Source organism: Petaurus breviceps, unplaced genomic scaffold, assembly GCF_028583685.1.
Source record: "Petaurus breviceps papuanus isolate PSGF00001 unplaced genomic scaffold, PetGlider_PUasm1.0 175, whole genome shotgun sequence".
NCBI lineage: Eukaryota > Metazoa > Chordata > Mammalia > Diprotodontia > Petauridae > Petaurus > Petaurus breviceps.
The window spans coordinates 44,265,696-44,282,530 of record NW_027185764.1 but is presented as its reverse complement, the minus strand read 5'-3'; the positions used below and the strand labels follow the sequence as shown (position 1 = coordinate 44,282,530).

The following is a 16,835-nucleotide window of genomic DNA, read 5'->3' as shown; positions in this document are numbered from 1 at the left end:
TCCTTATTTGTAAAATGAGATCAGTAAAACTTGAACCATCTTCCTCATAAAGATGCAAGGAAAACACTTTCTAAACTGTAAAGGTATGTGTGTATGTGTAGTGTGTGTGTGTGTGTTTAGCAAAGCAATTTTTATTACTATTATTATATGGTGGCAGTGGCAACAGCCTTAATTTTATTAAAATATAGTAAAGACCAGCAGAGGCAGAGAAGGAAATTACTCTTAGGAATCTGGGGGTTGATTATCTGGAAATTTAGTACGTACAGAAACAGCATATAGCATTAGCAAAATGCCATGAGGATGGAGGCTGAATGCCCTCACCCTGGCATTTCCTACCTCTCTGTCTTACTTAACACTTGGTTAGTTCAGGTAATTCTTTACCAATGACTGTCATATCCACTTTATTGTTCTATTTTGGGCTTTTTGGAGGGGGGAAGGCAGGGCAATTGGGGTTAAGTGACTTTCCCAATGTCACACGGATAGTAAGTGTTAAGTGTCTGAGGCTGGATTTGAACTCAGGTCTTCCTGACTCCAGGGCCGGTGCTCTATTCACTGTGCCACCTAGCTGCCCAAACTTTATTGGGTTTTTTTTTTGTTTGTTTTCTAGATTTTTTTTAAACTCACAGCACCAAGTTCATCATTCATTTTCAGATAGATGATGACAGATAGACATCTTTCAAAGTACCAAACCAAGGTTTTTCAGTCCTTTGACTACACATTAGCAGGACACTCATCAGTGCAGAAAACAGCTTTAGACAAAAACCACTTTCAAAGGTTGAAAGAGTGTTGCTGGGGGAGGGGAGGTAACCAGTTCCCTAAGATTATCTTAGAAATGAAAAATATGGTCTGTGCGAATTAAAGAGCTAATGCAGGCTTTTGTCTCTTTACATGGTCTCTGCTTACAGAAATGAAGAATAAAAAAGCACAGAAAGCAAGTCCATTGCCAGGCATTAAGATCCCACCATGGCACTTTTTTTCTGTTCTTCAGCAGTGATTTACACATGAATCTCACCTCAAGGATGACCACAAAGAGGTCACAAAACAATCCTAATAATGTCCTATCTACTTCAGAATTAGATACACACACTTTTGATCATCATATAAAATGCAAGTGTTCAAAAATGTCTTCTCTAGTAATTCCCACTCATTTTATGGGAATTTATTGTCACAAATGTATGGTGCAAGATACTTATTTTCAGAAACTGAAAGTGTAAGAATGTATTTTTCATCATTGTAGTTTACTTTTCTGACTACTACACATCTGTTTGTGTGGCTGCATTTGAGAGAAGCAACTATAAACTGCTACAGCAGTCTATCACCGTTGTAGGGATTTTAGAATTTATCTTTACTCACCAGCTATTGCAGTTATTGGCACAGCTTTAAACTTCACAGAAACATCTGCAAAAACTCCTCCTGTTCTTGTCACATTGATAATTGGTCCAACGTGATTTTCTGCAACTCGAACAATTGGTGCTGAGAGCTGCAGAGTCCCAAAAGCATCATCATTGGCAAGGATAATTAAATGAGCAATGGTGTCTACCTTGGATCCTAGACGAGGAGAATTTGGAACTGAAAAATGAAGAGAAAACAATAAAAGTCCAATAGAGCGTCTTGACCCAAGTACTCCATTCCTTATATGCTAATAATGGCTGGAAATCACTGCAACATCCATGACGGGATGAAAATCACATAATACCCTTTCTCAGCTCATTCCTGGATCAGCATCTGTGGAAAGCTAAAAGCAGTACCTGCAGCATTGATCTCAAAGCACAGCACCTCCTTGTGCACAGCACAGCATTAAGCATTAGAACACATACACAAATCTAGCTAAGACAGAGTCTTCTGCCCTCAGTCTAGTAGGAGGATGAGAAACCAAAACAGAAAGGTGAGCTACAAAGGCTTTTTGTTTGTTTGGTTGGTTGGTTTGGTTTGGGCCTGGAATTTTATTGTTACATAGAGCTTCTAGGAAGCAAATTCTCTCTACTAATAAATAAATAAACACACATATCCGTGATCATTGTCTTAATGGTCATGCAGCTAATATATGTCAAATGCAAGATTTGAAACTCGGGTCTTTCTAAATATGAGGCTGGTTATACACTATGTCATCATGCCTTTCACTACAAAATTATGATCATTTCATTAGATATCTACAAAATATAATTATTTGAGGTAGATTGCTAAGGTCAAACTCTGGGCCATTTCTCCTAGGAAACCTTTCTTGATCCCCTTTTATAGGGATAATCTGTTGGTTAATTTTGCTAAGCTGCTTATTTTCTCTGTTATTAAAAATATTTTGCTAGATGAAATGACTGGCTTCATAGTAGAGGGAGGAATCAAATGTAGTGAAAAAACAATAGACATTATAAAAATAAAATCAAATTTAAAAATAAAAGAAAAAAGCATTAGTGTTCAGTTATAATTAACATATGAGACAATTCATATATTTTAAATAGAATGGCAGTAATATGGAAGTGTGTTAAGGTCTGTCTGTTGTCTTGCTTCTTCTCCATGTTTCCTCATAGGCCAGATGTTAGCCCTATCTTCTGAAATTGCTCATCCTGCTCTTCTCCCTGGACTAGATATAAATCAATAACCCTCACAGCTTGATTTCATTTACGAGGTCTGGTGATTGACCAGTGCTTTCATGGAAAAAAAAAAAAGGCAAGGAGCCTGAAATATCCCTGCATCTCTCCCTCCCCCAAACTCTTTCTGTTCTTATGGGCCAGTATTACACAATTTAGCTTTTAATTCCTCCCTGGTTGTTTCAGAGATGATAGTTTTAGAGCTTTTGTTTTCTCTCCAGCTAAACATTCCCCCCTAGGAAGTAGGGATTATGTTTTACACTTGTAGCACGGTTATACTGGCACATTTCCCATAAAACAATGCATGTGTTCTGTTTTCTTTCAGTAGAAGACATGCTTTGGCCCATTGCTAAAAGACAGACAACCTCAGCAATCCCTGACTGATCCATTTGTCCCCATAATTAGGGAACTACATCAAAGACACTTGGCCACACAGTCTAGAGGAACCTCGCCCTCAGGAGGCTATAAAAGCTGTAGAAGGTTTCTCCTCTTGCTCTCTTTTAGGCAGCCTCAAGCTAGCAGAATTCCAAAGAGAGAAGGATGAAGTGTTTCTATTAGTCTTATGACCTCTTGGGGGTTCAGAGGAAGAACGTTCTTCTTTACTCTGTGGCAAATCATCTTTGATGCAATCTCCCCTTTCAAGGAGATCAGTGGACTAATCAGGGGTTGCTGGGGTGCCCACATCCTTTGGCAAGAGACCCACAGGCATGCCTAGATTTCTAATACTAATACACAACGCAGTAAAGTTATATATTATTCCTTGAGAGTAGGAACTACCTCTGATTTACTGCAATATCCCCTCAGCTCCTGCCTAGCACACAGTTTTACAGATAGGTGCTCAGGGAACGCTTAAGTAAACTGAATATTAAATGCTTAAATAAACTCTTGCATATTCCAGTCTGGTTAACTTCATACTATCCGATTTCTCAGCTAACAACTACAATTTGAATCCTTAACTTTTCTCTAGGAGAATTTTCTATGGATTTCATTTTACCTTTATGGTAAACATTTTATCAGTACTCAATCATAAAGATCATTATTTTTAGTCATCTAAAAATAAAACAAAAAAGGCTTTAAAAACCCTAAATTTAAAAAAAAATAACAAATAAGATTTAGATAAACTTTTACTAACTGAAAATTAAACTTCAAAAATACAAATTTGAATACTGAAACACAAAATACTGATTGTTTTTCTTTTTTTTGGAAACTTTAGGCTACATTCACACCCAGCACATCTTATACCCATGTTTAAGCAGATGCACTCATGTTTTGGTATATATTTACATGTGTATATGCTGTTATCCCTCCCCTCAATGAATCTGGCAGGCTCCTTAAATACAGGAACTATTTAAGATTTTCCCTTGTACCACTGGCACCTAGCACCATGCCTGGACAATGATAAATACACAGTGATTGACCATTTAAAGTATTTTAAAATGTATTTCAGGGAGGAAAAAAACCACTGCTACAAGAATAATTACACTCTTTATTTCAATTTCTTTGTAATTACAAATTGACCCCAAGATCCCCGAACTAAAAACTACCTCATGGATTCTTATATTTAATTTATGTTGGTTTTCTGAACATACCAGTTTGACCTACATTACTCTAAAGCATCCACACTTTACAGTAGCTGTAGACTGTTATTACTTCCTGTTCCACAGATGCATTTGTGTACATAAAAGTCACTTAATCAATATTTGCAGAATAAATGACTGGAAACACTTAATAAAGATTCAGCTACATTCTGGGTAAAATAAACATTTGGTGGCCTGGAATTTAACCATCTTATACAATATAGTTTCTATGGGAAAATGCATTTTCAACTGCAAACTGACTGAAAATTGAACTTCTGAACATTATCCATTAAAAAGGTGAGGGCTGTAGGTATTACCAGTTTTATGAAAATTTTCTACTCTCCTTTTTATTCAGGATTTTTTAGATCTCCATCTAAAAACAACTCAAGCAGGAACTGGGGTAAAAAAAAAACAGGAAGATTTGTATGAACTGATGCCTAGTAAAATGAAAGGAACCAGAACAGTAGATACAAACATAAAAAAATGAAAAAATCATTAAAAGGAAACATACTCTCTGAGTAACTGAAAAAAACCAGTGATGGTCCAGAGAACAGATAATGAAAAATGTCTCCCTCAGCCAGAGAAGCATGAGACTAAAAGAGCATTGTCAGATGCAGTCATTATATTTCCTGTCTTATTTGAGTTTTTTTTATGTATTAAAGGGCAGGCTCAATCTGAAGAGGCTGGGAAGAGAAAGTTATTTTTCCCCAAAGGTGACTGCATATATAATTATATATAAATTATATTAAATATAAATTACATTAACTAATTAATTATAAATTGTAGTATAATATAATATAAAGAGACCAAAGGCATCAATATTAACATATTTAAGTTATTCTGAACTTGCTAGCGCTGCACCACAATGGACAAGTAAAGCAAAAGTTTATACTTACTTGGTCGATCTTGTATTCTTTCTATTAACGTAACGTTGATCAGTTCAATAAACACAGATTCTGACCTTTCTGGTTCATCATCATCCAAAATTGGAATAATAACTGTTGTCTCACTCACATTAGCTCTAAAAGTAGCAAACCCAGAAACAGGTATATAATCTTTTCCTTGAGTTGCTCTGGCTAAATTAGGTGGGAAAAAAGGTGGTTTTTCCCTATCATCCATTGTTGCATATGTAACCATGACTGTTCCTATAAGACCTTTTAATCGTATTATTGTGAGAGTAACATTCTGGCTTGCTTCTTCTACTCTGATTGGTCTGTTTTCCTCAGAAAAGATGAATATTCCATATGGGTCATCATTGGCCAAAACCGTTAATGTAGCATTTGTATGGACTCCCAGGCAGCCATTGGAAACATTTATGATTAAAATGGAAAATGTTTTATCCAACTCAGGAATTTCATCAGGCAGTATTTCCACAGTTATATTGGCGCTTATCTGACCTATCTCAAAAGTGATATTGCCAGAAGTGAAGGCAAGGTCTCCAGATATATCAGAGGGAATGTTCCAATGCAAAGTTACTTGAGACAAAGTCCCATGTCTTCTCACAACCTAAAGAATAAAAAAAAAACCTCATATCAAAATATATATCATAATATGAGTTGCAAAATATAAGTTTTAGAATGATGAAAGATTCTTCTAGTATCAATGTAATGGCAATAGAATAGTAAACTTGAGCTTTCAAATCAAGTGTTCTAGTGTTTAAGTTAAAGTCTGTTATTTTCTTCAATTCTAATATGCATTAGAAATAAACTAAATATGGTTAACAAATTATATTTATGATTATCCATGGTATCTTTCTTGTTTTATTAATAGATATTATTTTTTCTTAACTTAACAAATATACAAAAAGGCATTTCCAAGTGCAAAATAAAGAGGATTATATGCGAAACTGTGAATCTCTATATTTACATAAAGCTTACTTTTAAAAAAATATATAATAGAGTCAACATGTTACTTTCAAAGTTATCCTGTTTTTCCTTCTAAACATCTTTCTGTTCTATTTTGTGCATTATTTTTAAGAAAACTGCTTGAATGACACTCTGAGGCAATCATACTTCTAATATTTATCATAGTATATAGTTGTACTTCATTTTGAACAACATAGTCCTGAAAAGTCAGCTTTAAAAAAATCTGTAAATTAAATCATACATCACCTGCTTTCAATTATAAAATTATAGATTTCCAAAGAAACTTTGAGGAAAAACAAACTTCATTCTTAAGAGCAAAATATTTTATAAGTCCCACTAAATGGAACCAAATTGTATTCCTCAAACAGATAAATGTTACTACTCAACAGAATACCCAAATACAAGTATTTTACTGAAGCTTTAACTATGATACTAAGAACAACATTCTCTTTGATAAGCTATAAGGAGATACACAAAATAATAACCCACTTATACAGCACTGTAAGGTTTATAGAACACTTTTCAGTAAGTGTTATATTGCCCATTTTACAGGTGAGGAACCTATTATGCAGAGATGTTAGGCTACTTGCATGGAATAACACATGTTATGTAAATGTCACAGCCATATTCAAGTCTTCTAATTCTATGATATCATGCCGGCTTCTAGGTCTCTTTGGGTATCCGGTACCTGGTCCTTAAAATTTAGTCTGTGATTTTATCTGTCCTTTCTACTGCCATGAACTACACTGGGCTATTTATTATGAGTGATCTCACCTAATCATGTCTATAGATAAAACAGTTAAGAACATGTAGCAATGATTTCAGCTCCTCCTGTGTCATATCTTAACAGTATGGCTTCATCAGACTGTCTAAAGCCGTAAGCATTTGCAGAATAGCAAGACTGCTTTGTATTCATTGCAAACACAAAAACAAACACCAAAGTCCAACAGAGATGATTTTTAAAACATTAATTTGGATCTACAGTGCTATTGTTTTCCAATATCAACATTAATGAGAACAAATATGAGAACCAAATATTGTCTAAAACATTACAAAATGAAATTAAATTTACTTGCCTTTAATGTAACTAAGCTCTGTCCGTCTTCAGGTTCAGTTCCACTGACATGAAGTGACTCTGGGCTGAACTCAAATACACCATGAGCATCATCTGAAGCCTCAATGGTTACTATAATTTGGGAGGCTACGCCTAAACTGGCTACATGTACCAGTTAAAAAAAATATAATGCTAATTAGTATTTTAATAATAATAGCAATATTTTGTTTTTATAACATATTTTAAGCATGTTCCTTATATTACCTTGTTTGATCTTCACACAATAGCCCTTTCGGGTTGGGCAGTTCAAATATCCCCATTTTATACACAAGGAAATAGACTCAGAAAGATTAAGTGATTTGCCTAAGCTCTCATAGCTAGTAAGAGATGAACAAACAATTTTTAAAGCTTCACTTTATTCAAGCCTCTAGTTCTTATTTGCTTGTAAAGAAATGCAAATGTGTCATTTTATAACCTTTGCAGCAACCATTTTGCAAAAAGGAAGATACGAAGTACGTGAAAACATAAAAATAAATATATAAAATTTGGGGGAGGTTTTGTTCCATGAAAGAGAAAATTCCTCAGCAGAGAAAACGTAGGAAAGGTCAGACACAATGACTATACTGAGGACATATGTCAAATGAACTTAAATTCTAAAACAAGATCATTCTCTAATTTTTTTTCAATACATATGAAACACTTTCAATCATCTTCACAATAATTCTATCCTACCACACCAATATTATTATATTATAATACTATTCTTCTTTCACATTTCTAAATATTTCATGTCAAAATACCTACTTCCCAAAAAAATATGCTCGAGTTTTGAGTGGTGTTCAAGTAGTTAGCCAGATAAGTAGCATACATGAAAAGGTGACATAGTAAAGATATAGTGTAAAAGGACTGCAGAAGTTGGGAATGCTAAGGAAAAACATGATATGTGTGTGTGTGTGTGTGTGTGTGTGTGTGTGTGTGTGTACACACACTCCATTGTATGAGTTGTACTGGGTCAGCAAAGATGTTGTATGAAAACCCTACATTTGGAAAAACAGGTGTCTAAGGAATAGAAAGCTTTCTCTTTAAAAGAAGAAGCAGAATAAGGATTTGTCTCACATATGATGGAAATATTTTAAATAGAAATAAGTCAATCAGTAAGCATTTATCAATGATTATCAAATGCCAGGCACACCAGTTCCAGGTGTCAGAAAGAAAAAAGTACAATTTTAAAATACTTTCAATTTTTTTTTAATTAATAACTTTTTTCTTTTTTGAGGGCAATTGGGGTTAAGTGACTTGACCAAAGTCACATGGCTAGTAAGTGTGTCAAGTGTCTGAGGCCGGATGTGAGTCAGATCCTCCTGACTCCAGGGCCAGTGCTCTATTCACTGCACCATCTAGCCACCCCAATAGTTTAAATTTTTTAATTTATTTCTTAAAAGCAATGGTCAACTTAGTAATATATTCTCTTTACTGGGTTCCTTTTAATTTATTTCTTTTAATATTGACTATTAATGAAAAAAACAATGTTTCTCTATGTTGAGAAATTGTAAGAGTCCTTAAATTATAAAACATGTTCTCATTTTTATTCAGCTTTTCAGGGCATTAAGACCATACAAAATTATGCAGATTTCAAAATTATTTTATGAATGAAACTTCATTTTAAAAGCCATATTTCTCATTCTGAGTCTTTTTTTTTTGCTTTTTTGGAGGGCAATTGGGGTTAAGTGACTCGCCCAAGGTCACACAGCTAGTTTTTGTGTTAAGTGTCTGAAGCTGGATTTGAACTCGGGTCCTTCTGACTCCAGGGTTGGTGCTCTATTTACTGCACCGCCTAGCCGCCCCTGTTCTGAGTCATTTATAAACAAATGTAAAACTGAAATCTGAAAATATGAAGGAAAGAATTGAGGATAATGTTAATCATTTGTCAGGAGACAATTAAAGTAAGACAGCAGATTTCAGAACCATAGTATCTGGAAGCAGAATTTTGTGTAGAAAATTATAGTAATAAAGGGGAGAGGATAGACTAAGATGCTTACCACGCTTGTGGATAGTTGGAAGGAAGAACTCCTCGTCCCCATCACCACTACCACTCCCATCAATCCTAAAGAGTTCAGCAACTTCAAGAAGAGAGGCACAGAATTGTGCAATTCACAAATACATATTTATAGAACAGAGAAGAAATGGAAAGCATTTACTATATGTTCAGTCAAGAGGAGAAGATAGCATTATTCATGAAAAGCCCCCAAAAGAATGGCTTCATTACAAAAGAAAAACAGAATATCTCATTGACAATCCAATAACAGAAGACTGGGAGGGGTGTGGGGCAGTTGCAGCACAAATTTGGCACCAAGTATGGGTGCCATGACCAATTCTATGAACTTTCCTAATTTAAAAAAATAATTTTATTTGTAACAGGATACAGAAATCCTATTCTGATGCAAATTTAGTTCTTTTCAGAGAATGCTATATTAGAATTCCCCAGTCACGGGTAAGTAAACACACTAATACAATTCCTTACAGGCACAGATCTCATATTTTATACATCACAGACCTGGTCCCAGATAGACCAGCAAAAAGCAGAATACCAGCTAGAACTGGAATATCCACAGCAGAAGGACTGGGGTTACACAGTTATCCCTTCCACATTGCGATTTTCTGCATCATGGTTTCAATATATCATGGGTCAGCCTAAGAAATTAAATAGGAATCTTGGGGGAGTTTTTGGAAGCTACAGACAACCCACAAAGGCCAGCAGATGACACAGAAAAAAAAATTAGAAACTTAGAAATGCATAAAATATAAGCATAGTATTGTATATCAACCCAAATTTTACAATAAGGTACTGTAAACACCCCATAAAAAAAGAAAACATTCAGGTTTCTCTTGTACAAAAGGAGGGTCAAAAAATTTTACACAGATTTTCCAGATTGCTGAGGCACCACACCCATTACCCTATGATGTGGAAGGGATTAACTGTATTTTCTAAAATCAACTCAGTTTACACTCCTGACATTATCCTGTAAAGTGCAGGCAAAGTACCAGAATCTCCAAAATCTCCCAACTATTCTCAGTATCACTCATGCTAAGTGACGTGGTCCCCCCACCCCCAAGGCCTCTTCTTCCAGTGGTGAGTTCCTCCTAAGAATCCCAAATTGAAGACACATCTATTCTAGCCCTGCTCTCTTCTAACTTGGCTCAGTTCCTGATTCTCTGGACTCTTCCACTTTGTTCCTGTCTAGGAACTCCCCCTCCTGGCTTTTCATCTCCCTTTTATATGTTATCTCCCCCTCCCCCCGATCAGAATGTAAACTCTAACTCTAATTCTGAGACTTTTTTTCCTTCTATTTGTATTGTAAGCACTTAGCACAGTGCCTGACACACACAAAGCACTTAATAAATGCTTTATGTAATCCAATTCAATCCAAGGACAGGCAAGGCATGATGGTGATAGGGGAGAATATTAGGCGTGAGCAGGAATAGTTCAGTGCACAAAAATCTCTGGTAAACACTAAAAATTTTACAGGGACACATAGATTAAAAGATGGAAGAGACCTCAGAAGCCATAAAGTGCAATTATCTCACGTTATAACTGAGGAATTGAAAGCTTAGAAGGTTAAGTGACTTTCTCAAGATCATGCAGGTAAGTGTCAGAAGCAGGATTTGAACCCCCAGGTCTCTGATTTCAAAGTAAGAGTTTGTTTCTCTCTACCACAAAGAGGCTATAAAATCTATGGTATCCTTCTCCTTCCTTCTGATAGTGCATTAGACACCAGAAGTAAAGCAGATTTCACATCCTGGAGCTTGTTCTCTCAGGATCCAAAAAGGGAAAAAGGCTTGGCAGATAACAGTCCATGTGGCTTTTTATTCTCAATTTTATCTAAAGCCAAGACAGCAAGTAGTGAGCCCTAAGACACTTCAGTCATCAAATACACTGGAATCTGATTATGAAATGCCCTGCAAGGCGACAGAATACAGCTTTACAGACTGATCCATAAGAAACCCTAAGTTGCTTAACAACCAAATAGACCTCTCTGTAAGGTAACCTTACCTACTAAGGGGCCCTACTTAATGTCATATTACTGTATGTGTATGTATGTATATGTAGCTATATATGTATGTGTACATGTATGTTTGTACCTATGTGTATATATACATGTATGCATATACATATGTATACCAGCATATGTGTATACAATGTTAATTACATAATTTTCTTCAAATTCAATCATAATTACATAACCAAAGATAAAAATGTTTTGTTATTGTTGACCCATTCACCCTTACACAAAGCCCTAAGCCTCTTCTTACATTCAAGTTTTCATACTGAAAAGGAAGCAAGTAATGCATGTTTGCCTAAATGCTCACAGATAGTAAACAGAGTACTCTTGCTACATGTTATCATGTTTTGAATTCTTTAAAAAAAAAGTAGATAAATCAAAGTTGCTGTCAGTATCATTATGATAATTAGACAATGTTCTTTTTTCTGGTTTTGTCATGTAAGTGTTTAAGTGCTTTGAGTAATTAATAGGAGATAATTTAACAAATACCATTGCAAGTACTGGCCTGGCAATCATCTGTATGTCTCACTATCTTAGGACCAGCTCAAGTATAGAAATATTCATCATGAGGTGAGGCTTTTTTTTTGTCCAACCACAATAAATTCATGTAGACTATCCACAAAGGCAGAGAGCGGCTACAATTTAATTCATATTATATAAATATGAATTTATATAAAGAATATATCCACAATGACAAAATTATGAATTCCTGAATTAAGCATAGTATAGCCACTACCTTTAAATGTCTTTTTTTTAATGAAAAGTTTACCAGAAAAATAACCAAATGAAATCAGTGAAAAAGAACCCCTCGAACAAAGGCAAAGTAGATCTTTTACATATTGCTTGTTAGAGTCATGATTAGCAATTTTGTGGTCTGAGTAAGTGACACTAAAAGTTCCCTAAAGGAAAATTTAAGGTGTGAAGAATAAACTATATAGCAGTTTCCTATATTAACTATTCTTGCTAACTAAGTGCTATACTCAATCGTTTCCAGGCTGCTGAAGCAATTTCTTGTAGTATCCTCTAAATATTTATTCCTTGAGGCCAAGTCCCATTTGTCCTTCCCTAGTTATGGCTCTCTTGCCCTGCAGACTGGTCTCCTGTCATTTATTTACTGTATACAGACCCCTCAGAATGGCTGCTGCCATTTTCCTTGCTCTTATTTGTTGCTTTGTCCTCCTTCCCTTCCAGTAGGACATCAGGAAATTCTCCTTAACGAAAGAAATGCATATTTCCCCCCACTTTCCTGCCTTTTATGAGCACAAATACTTGAACATGTTTTTATCTTCTCAATATGCTGCTTTTACTTAAAATGAGGTCAATTATAACATTAATCTTATTTTTTGTTTAGGTGATTTTTCAACCACAGGCCTAATTCTCAACAAAATCATAATTTCCCCACTTGCACATATATATACATATGTGTATATATATGTGTGTGTGTGTGTGTGTGTGTGTGTATAGAGAGAGAGAGAATCTTGTATACGTATACATCTAGAGGTGCAAACAAAAGTTGCTACCCAATAGCATCTCTCAAGTATCTATATGGACATGGGCTATGCTATTCTACAAATCAGGCAAGGAGTTATTGTGAAAATCACAATAAAATTCAGAAGTTCTAATGTAATCAAGAAACTACTTGTGATTTGGGCATCTACTTGTACATATTTCTAGTCCTGTTCCCTACCAGGATGAATGATGTGGTGACCAGGAGAACAAAGTATTGCCCTGTAGGCATAGGTTTGAAGCTAATACTGTGAATTACGTCCAGACTCTGCTGTCTCTTAGTACAATTAAACTTTCCCATTCTCAAAAGACATTTCCCTCAGGTCAGCAGTGACATAAAGAAGATCTTGCATAATAACTAATGGACTCCAAGTATAATATACTAGATAAAGATTTTTCAACCCAAAGCATTCTATTTTCTCAATACAAATATAATAAGTCTGGCATCATAAACTTTGACTGGTTCATTCGTTAATATACAACCATGGCTTGTTTAAAAGTAGTTTTTAATTCTAAACTTAGAATCTAGATGGAAAGATGGATAGTTTTAGGTAGCAAGATAAACTATAAAACAGACATTTTAATCCAAATTTCTTAAATAATTCTTCAGTCAATTGGGGATCTAAACTCCTTTCAAAGACAAATGAATTCACCAAAGACTTGAAGAAATATGTTTGTGTGTGTGTATACGTATGTATATATATATATATATATATATATATATATATATAAAACTGTGTTTAATTTAAAATAATTAACCACTTTAAAAAGATTTATATATTGCCTTTATAGCCTGAAGATGAACCTTTAAAAAACTTTTGATGTATAATCCTTACCTCCTCCCTCTGAGTTTAACAACTCAACTTTAAAAGATTTCTCCAATTCAGGAATAGAATTATCCGTGATGTTAACAGTAATATATTTGAATCTTTCCCCTGGCTGAAATTCTAAGGTGCCTGAGGTATCCTGAAATAAAAATGTAAAAACAAAAAACATACATTTACCCTTTGGCTTATATTCATTCCTTTCATGATTTTGAACCAATGAGAAGTTTTGCTATTCCTAAAATTACTACTGATGCTGCAACATATGTACTTAAAGTGTGAGAAGTATAATGGAAGGAGTATAAAATAAGAATGACTAGAGCTCAGCACAAATTTTCAATAAATGTCCTCTGGTCAAGTCAGAGCGGAAGGGTTTTCATTTTCTATGTTCTCTTATTTACAAGAGAATTTTTCAAAGTCACAAAGGAATACACAACAGGAGACTTCCATAAGCCACTAAATAAAGATATGGGCTGCAAGACATTCTCTTCACCAAAGACATTTGGAAATAACGCATTTAGAAACACATCTACTCGGCATTTGGTTATACTATTAATGGCATTTTTATTATGTGAAAGCAATCTACTTTGTCATCCCATGCCTCTATCTCCCATGGATATTTATTTATAGAAGTAGTTATTATCCTTCAGTGTATTATACTCATTATGAACAAAATAGGAAAATATGCTAAATGCCCGTTCTGAAGTCTTAAGGATGCAGTTAGAACTTGACCCTTTCTTAATTGGCTACTTGACTCAGCTCACTCCACCCTGCATCTGCTGCTCTGCCTGGTTTCATTACACTAGATGTAGGCCGCATGTGGTCCTCTAGGTCCTCAAGTTCGGCCCTTTGACTGATTCAGTCAAAGTTCGCCACCCCTGGGACAAGAGTGAGGAAGCACCAACCTCCTCCCAATGCCTTCCTTTACTGAGGGCAGAAGCTGGACTCTCAACTCACACCATTTTGCATCTGCTACTCTGCCTGGTTTCAACTACATGAAACAAGATAAACCTCTGATATCCCATTTCCCTCACCCTTCTGCCTCCTGTTGTGTGTAGTCTCCCCCATTAGACTATAAGCTCTAAGGGCAGGGACATCCTTAGGCTGCATGTTGACTTAGAAAACCACAAACTAACGAAGTTTAGAATGTTAAATGAAAAGGTTAAAATAAATGACCAACAAAACAAAACAAGCAAGGCTACTGATAAGTTTTTAAAAAGAAAAATGCTAAAAGTTATAAGCCATTAATGTTATTTAACACTAATTACAAGATTTCTGCAGAAGTCTTCCTGTAAATTCTAAAAGAATAGCATAGGACATGATATCCAATCAATCAATGAACAAGCATTTACTAAGTACATTTTATATTCCAGGTACTATCCTAAACAAGATACTCTCCTACGAAAGGAAGAAATACAAAACAGTCCCTGCCCTCAAGAAGTTTAATGGGGGAAACAACAATGTTTAAATAAATCCAGAAGGACAAGAAACATACTGAATAGAAAGAAGACAGGAGACGACTTAAATGGATAAGGGGCTGATAAAGGCTTCCAAAGAAGGTGGTATTTGAACTGAGCCTTGAATGAAGCCAAGGACACAAAGAGGAAGAGAATGAGGAGGGAGAGAAGGAAATATAAGAATATTAAATAGGTCACATTAATGGATAAGATGATGAGAAATCTGGGCATTTACTTTGGAGGTAAGAAAATTTTAAAATATTTCAAAATTAAAATAAAGTTATAAAGAAAGTAAATATATAAAAGAATTGGGGATTACTAAGAAACAAGGTTAAGACTGATCAAGCAGTTTCTATTGCCAGTTTTCTTGTACTTTAATTAGTTCTACACAGATGCCATCAGCAAGGTGTGTGTAGTTAGCTGATGGGAGCCTTTGACATGACCTTTTGAAATAGAATGCATAGAATAAAGAAGCAGTTCTGTCAGTGGAGCAAAGAGGCCTAGGCGAGATCAGTGTATAACAGTTTTATGTTAATATTATTCTATTTCCTTTTTAGTAAAGGCCAAGACGATGACAACTGAGAGACGGCTTCAAATTTCTCTTCCCCAAATTGAATAAATGGTGTCAAGGAAGTGTTCTGTTGAAGAAAAAAAATTTAAGAGGACTCGGTGATTGGTCTTTGTGTTAATCAGGGTTCTGAAGTCTTTCAAAGTTGTTTGTATTTACAATGTTGTCGTTGTAGTGTAATTACTCTCCTGGTTCCACTCACTTGACTCTGCATCAGTTCATTTGAGTGTTCCTAGCTACCAATGATGAAGTAGTAAGTAATATTTAGTTAGATTTAATTATTTTTATTATTATTTAATATTATTTTAATAGTAACATTATATTAAGTGATATTTTGTACACTGGTGCACAGAAATATTTTAATCTACACTCCCCCAAAAATTAAAATAAAAACAAGCACAAGGCTGAGGGTGCTTTGCGTTCTATTTTATATCCCCATCAACTTACCTGATAATCATCAGGACTAAATGCTGTCAATGAAACTGTTTTGTATTCCACCATCACCCTTCCCAGAAGACCCTGTGCACGAACTACCAACAATTTAACTTCTCCATCTTCCTCCTTCACGGTCACATGTGGGATACTAGTCATAGGCAGAGTCATCTTATCATCAGGCTGAGGAGGCCTTTCCACAGAGAACTGAAGTAAGCCTAACAAATACAAAAACACCATCACTTACATCCTCATAAATGTCACATTAGACAGATTTCATTACTCACTTGAAATGAACACCTGTGTTTTCAACCATTACCTAAATGAAAGTATTTGGAGTGGGTAAAGCACTGGATCAGGAGTCAGGAAGCCCTCAGTTCAGATCTTCAGACATTTACTAGTTCTATGACTCAGAGCAAGTCCCTTACCTGCTTCTAGCCTCAGTCTCCCTATCTATAAAATGAGGATAATAACGCAGTACTTTATAGCATTGTTATGGGGATAAAATGAGATAATATTTGTAAAGTACTTTAAAAAAATTAAAGCACTATATAAATGTTCGTTACCACCACCACTGCTACTATCTTTACACTACAACAGCAATCACTACTACTATTCCTACTAAACTATGGGGGCAGTTAATTCACACAGTGAATAGAGTGCCAGTTTAAAGTGAGGAAGATCTGAGTTCAACTCTGGCCTCAGACACTTACTAGCTGTGTGACTCTGGGCAAGTTACTCAACACCATTTGCTTCAGTTCCTCATCTGTAAAATGAGCTAGAGAAGGAAATGGCAGACCACTCCAGTATCTTTGCCAAGAAAACTCCAAATGGGGTCACAAAGAGTTGGACACAACTGAAAAAATGACTGAACAACAACACAACTACTATGACTACTACTACTGC

At 35.3% G+C, this 16,835-nt stretch overlaps 1 protein-coding gene across 1 annotated transcript in view; it reads right to left on the bottom strand.

Annotated features, from left to right (window-relative positions):
* Nucleotides 1-16,835, bottom strand: part of ADGRV1 (adhesion G protein-coupled receptor V1) — a 718,949-nt gene that overhangs the window by 613,073 nt on the left and 89,041 nt on the right. Inside the window, exons 23-28 of the mRNA XM_069085086.1 lie at nucleotides 15,945-16,147; nucleotides 13,485-13,614; nucleotides 9,121-9,201; nucleotides 7,104-7,243; nucleotides 5,059-5,668; nucleotides 1,354-1,569 (exon numbers count right to left, since the gene is read on the bottom strand). Of these exons, the coding sequence (XP_068941187.1) occupies nucleotides 1,354-1,569; nucleotides 5,059-5,668; nucleotides 7,104-7,243; nucleotides 9,121-9,201; nucleotides 13,485-13,614; nucleotides 15,945-16,147 (1,380 nt within the window). The remainder of the gene's footprint in view (nucleotides 1-1,353; nucleotides 1,570-5,058; nucleotides 5,669-7,103; nucleotides 7,244-9,120; nucleotides 9,202-13,484; nucleotides 13,615-15,944; nucleotides 16,148-16,835) is intronic.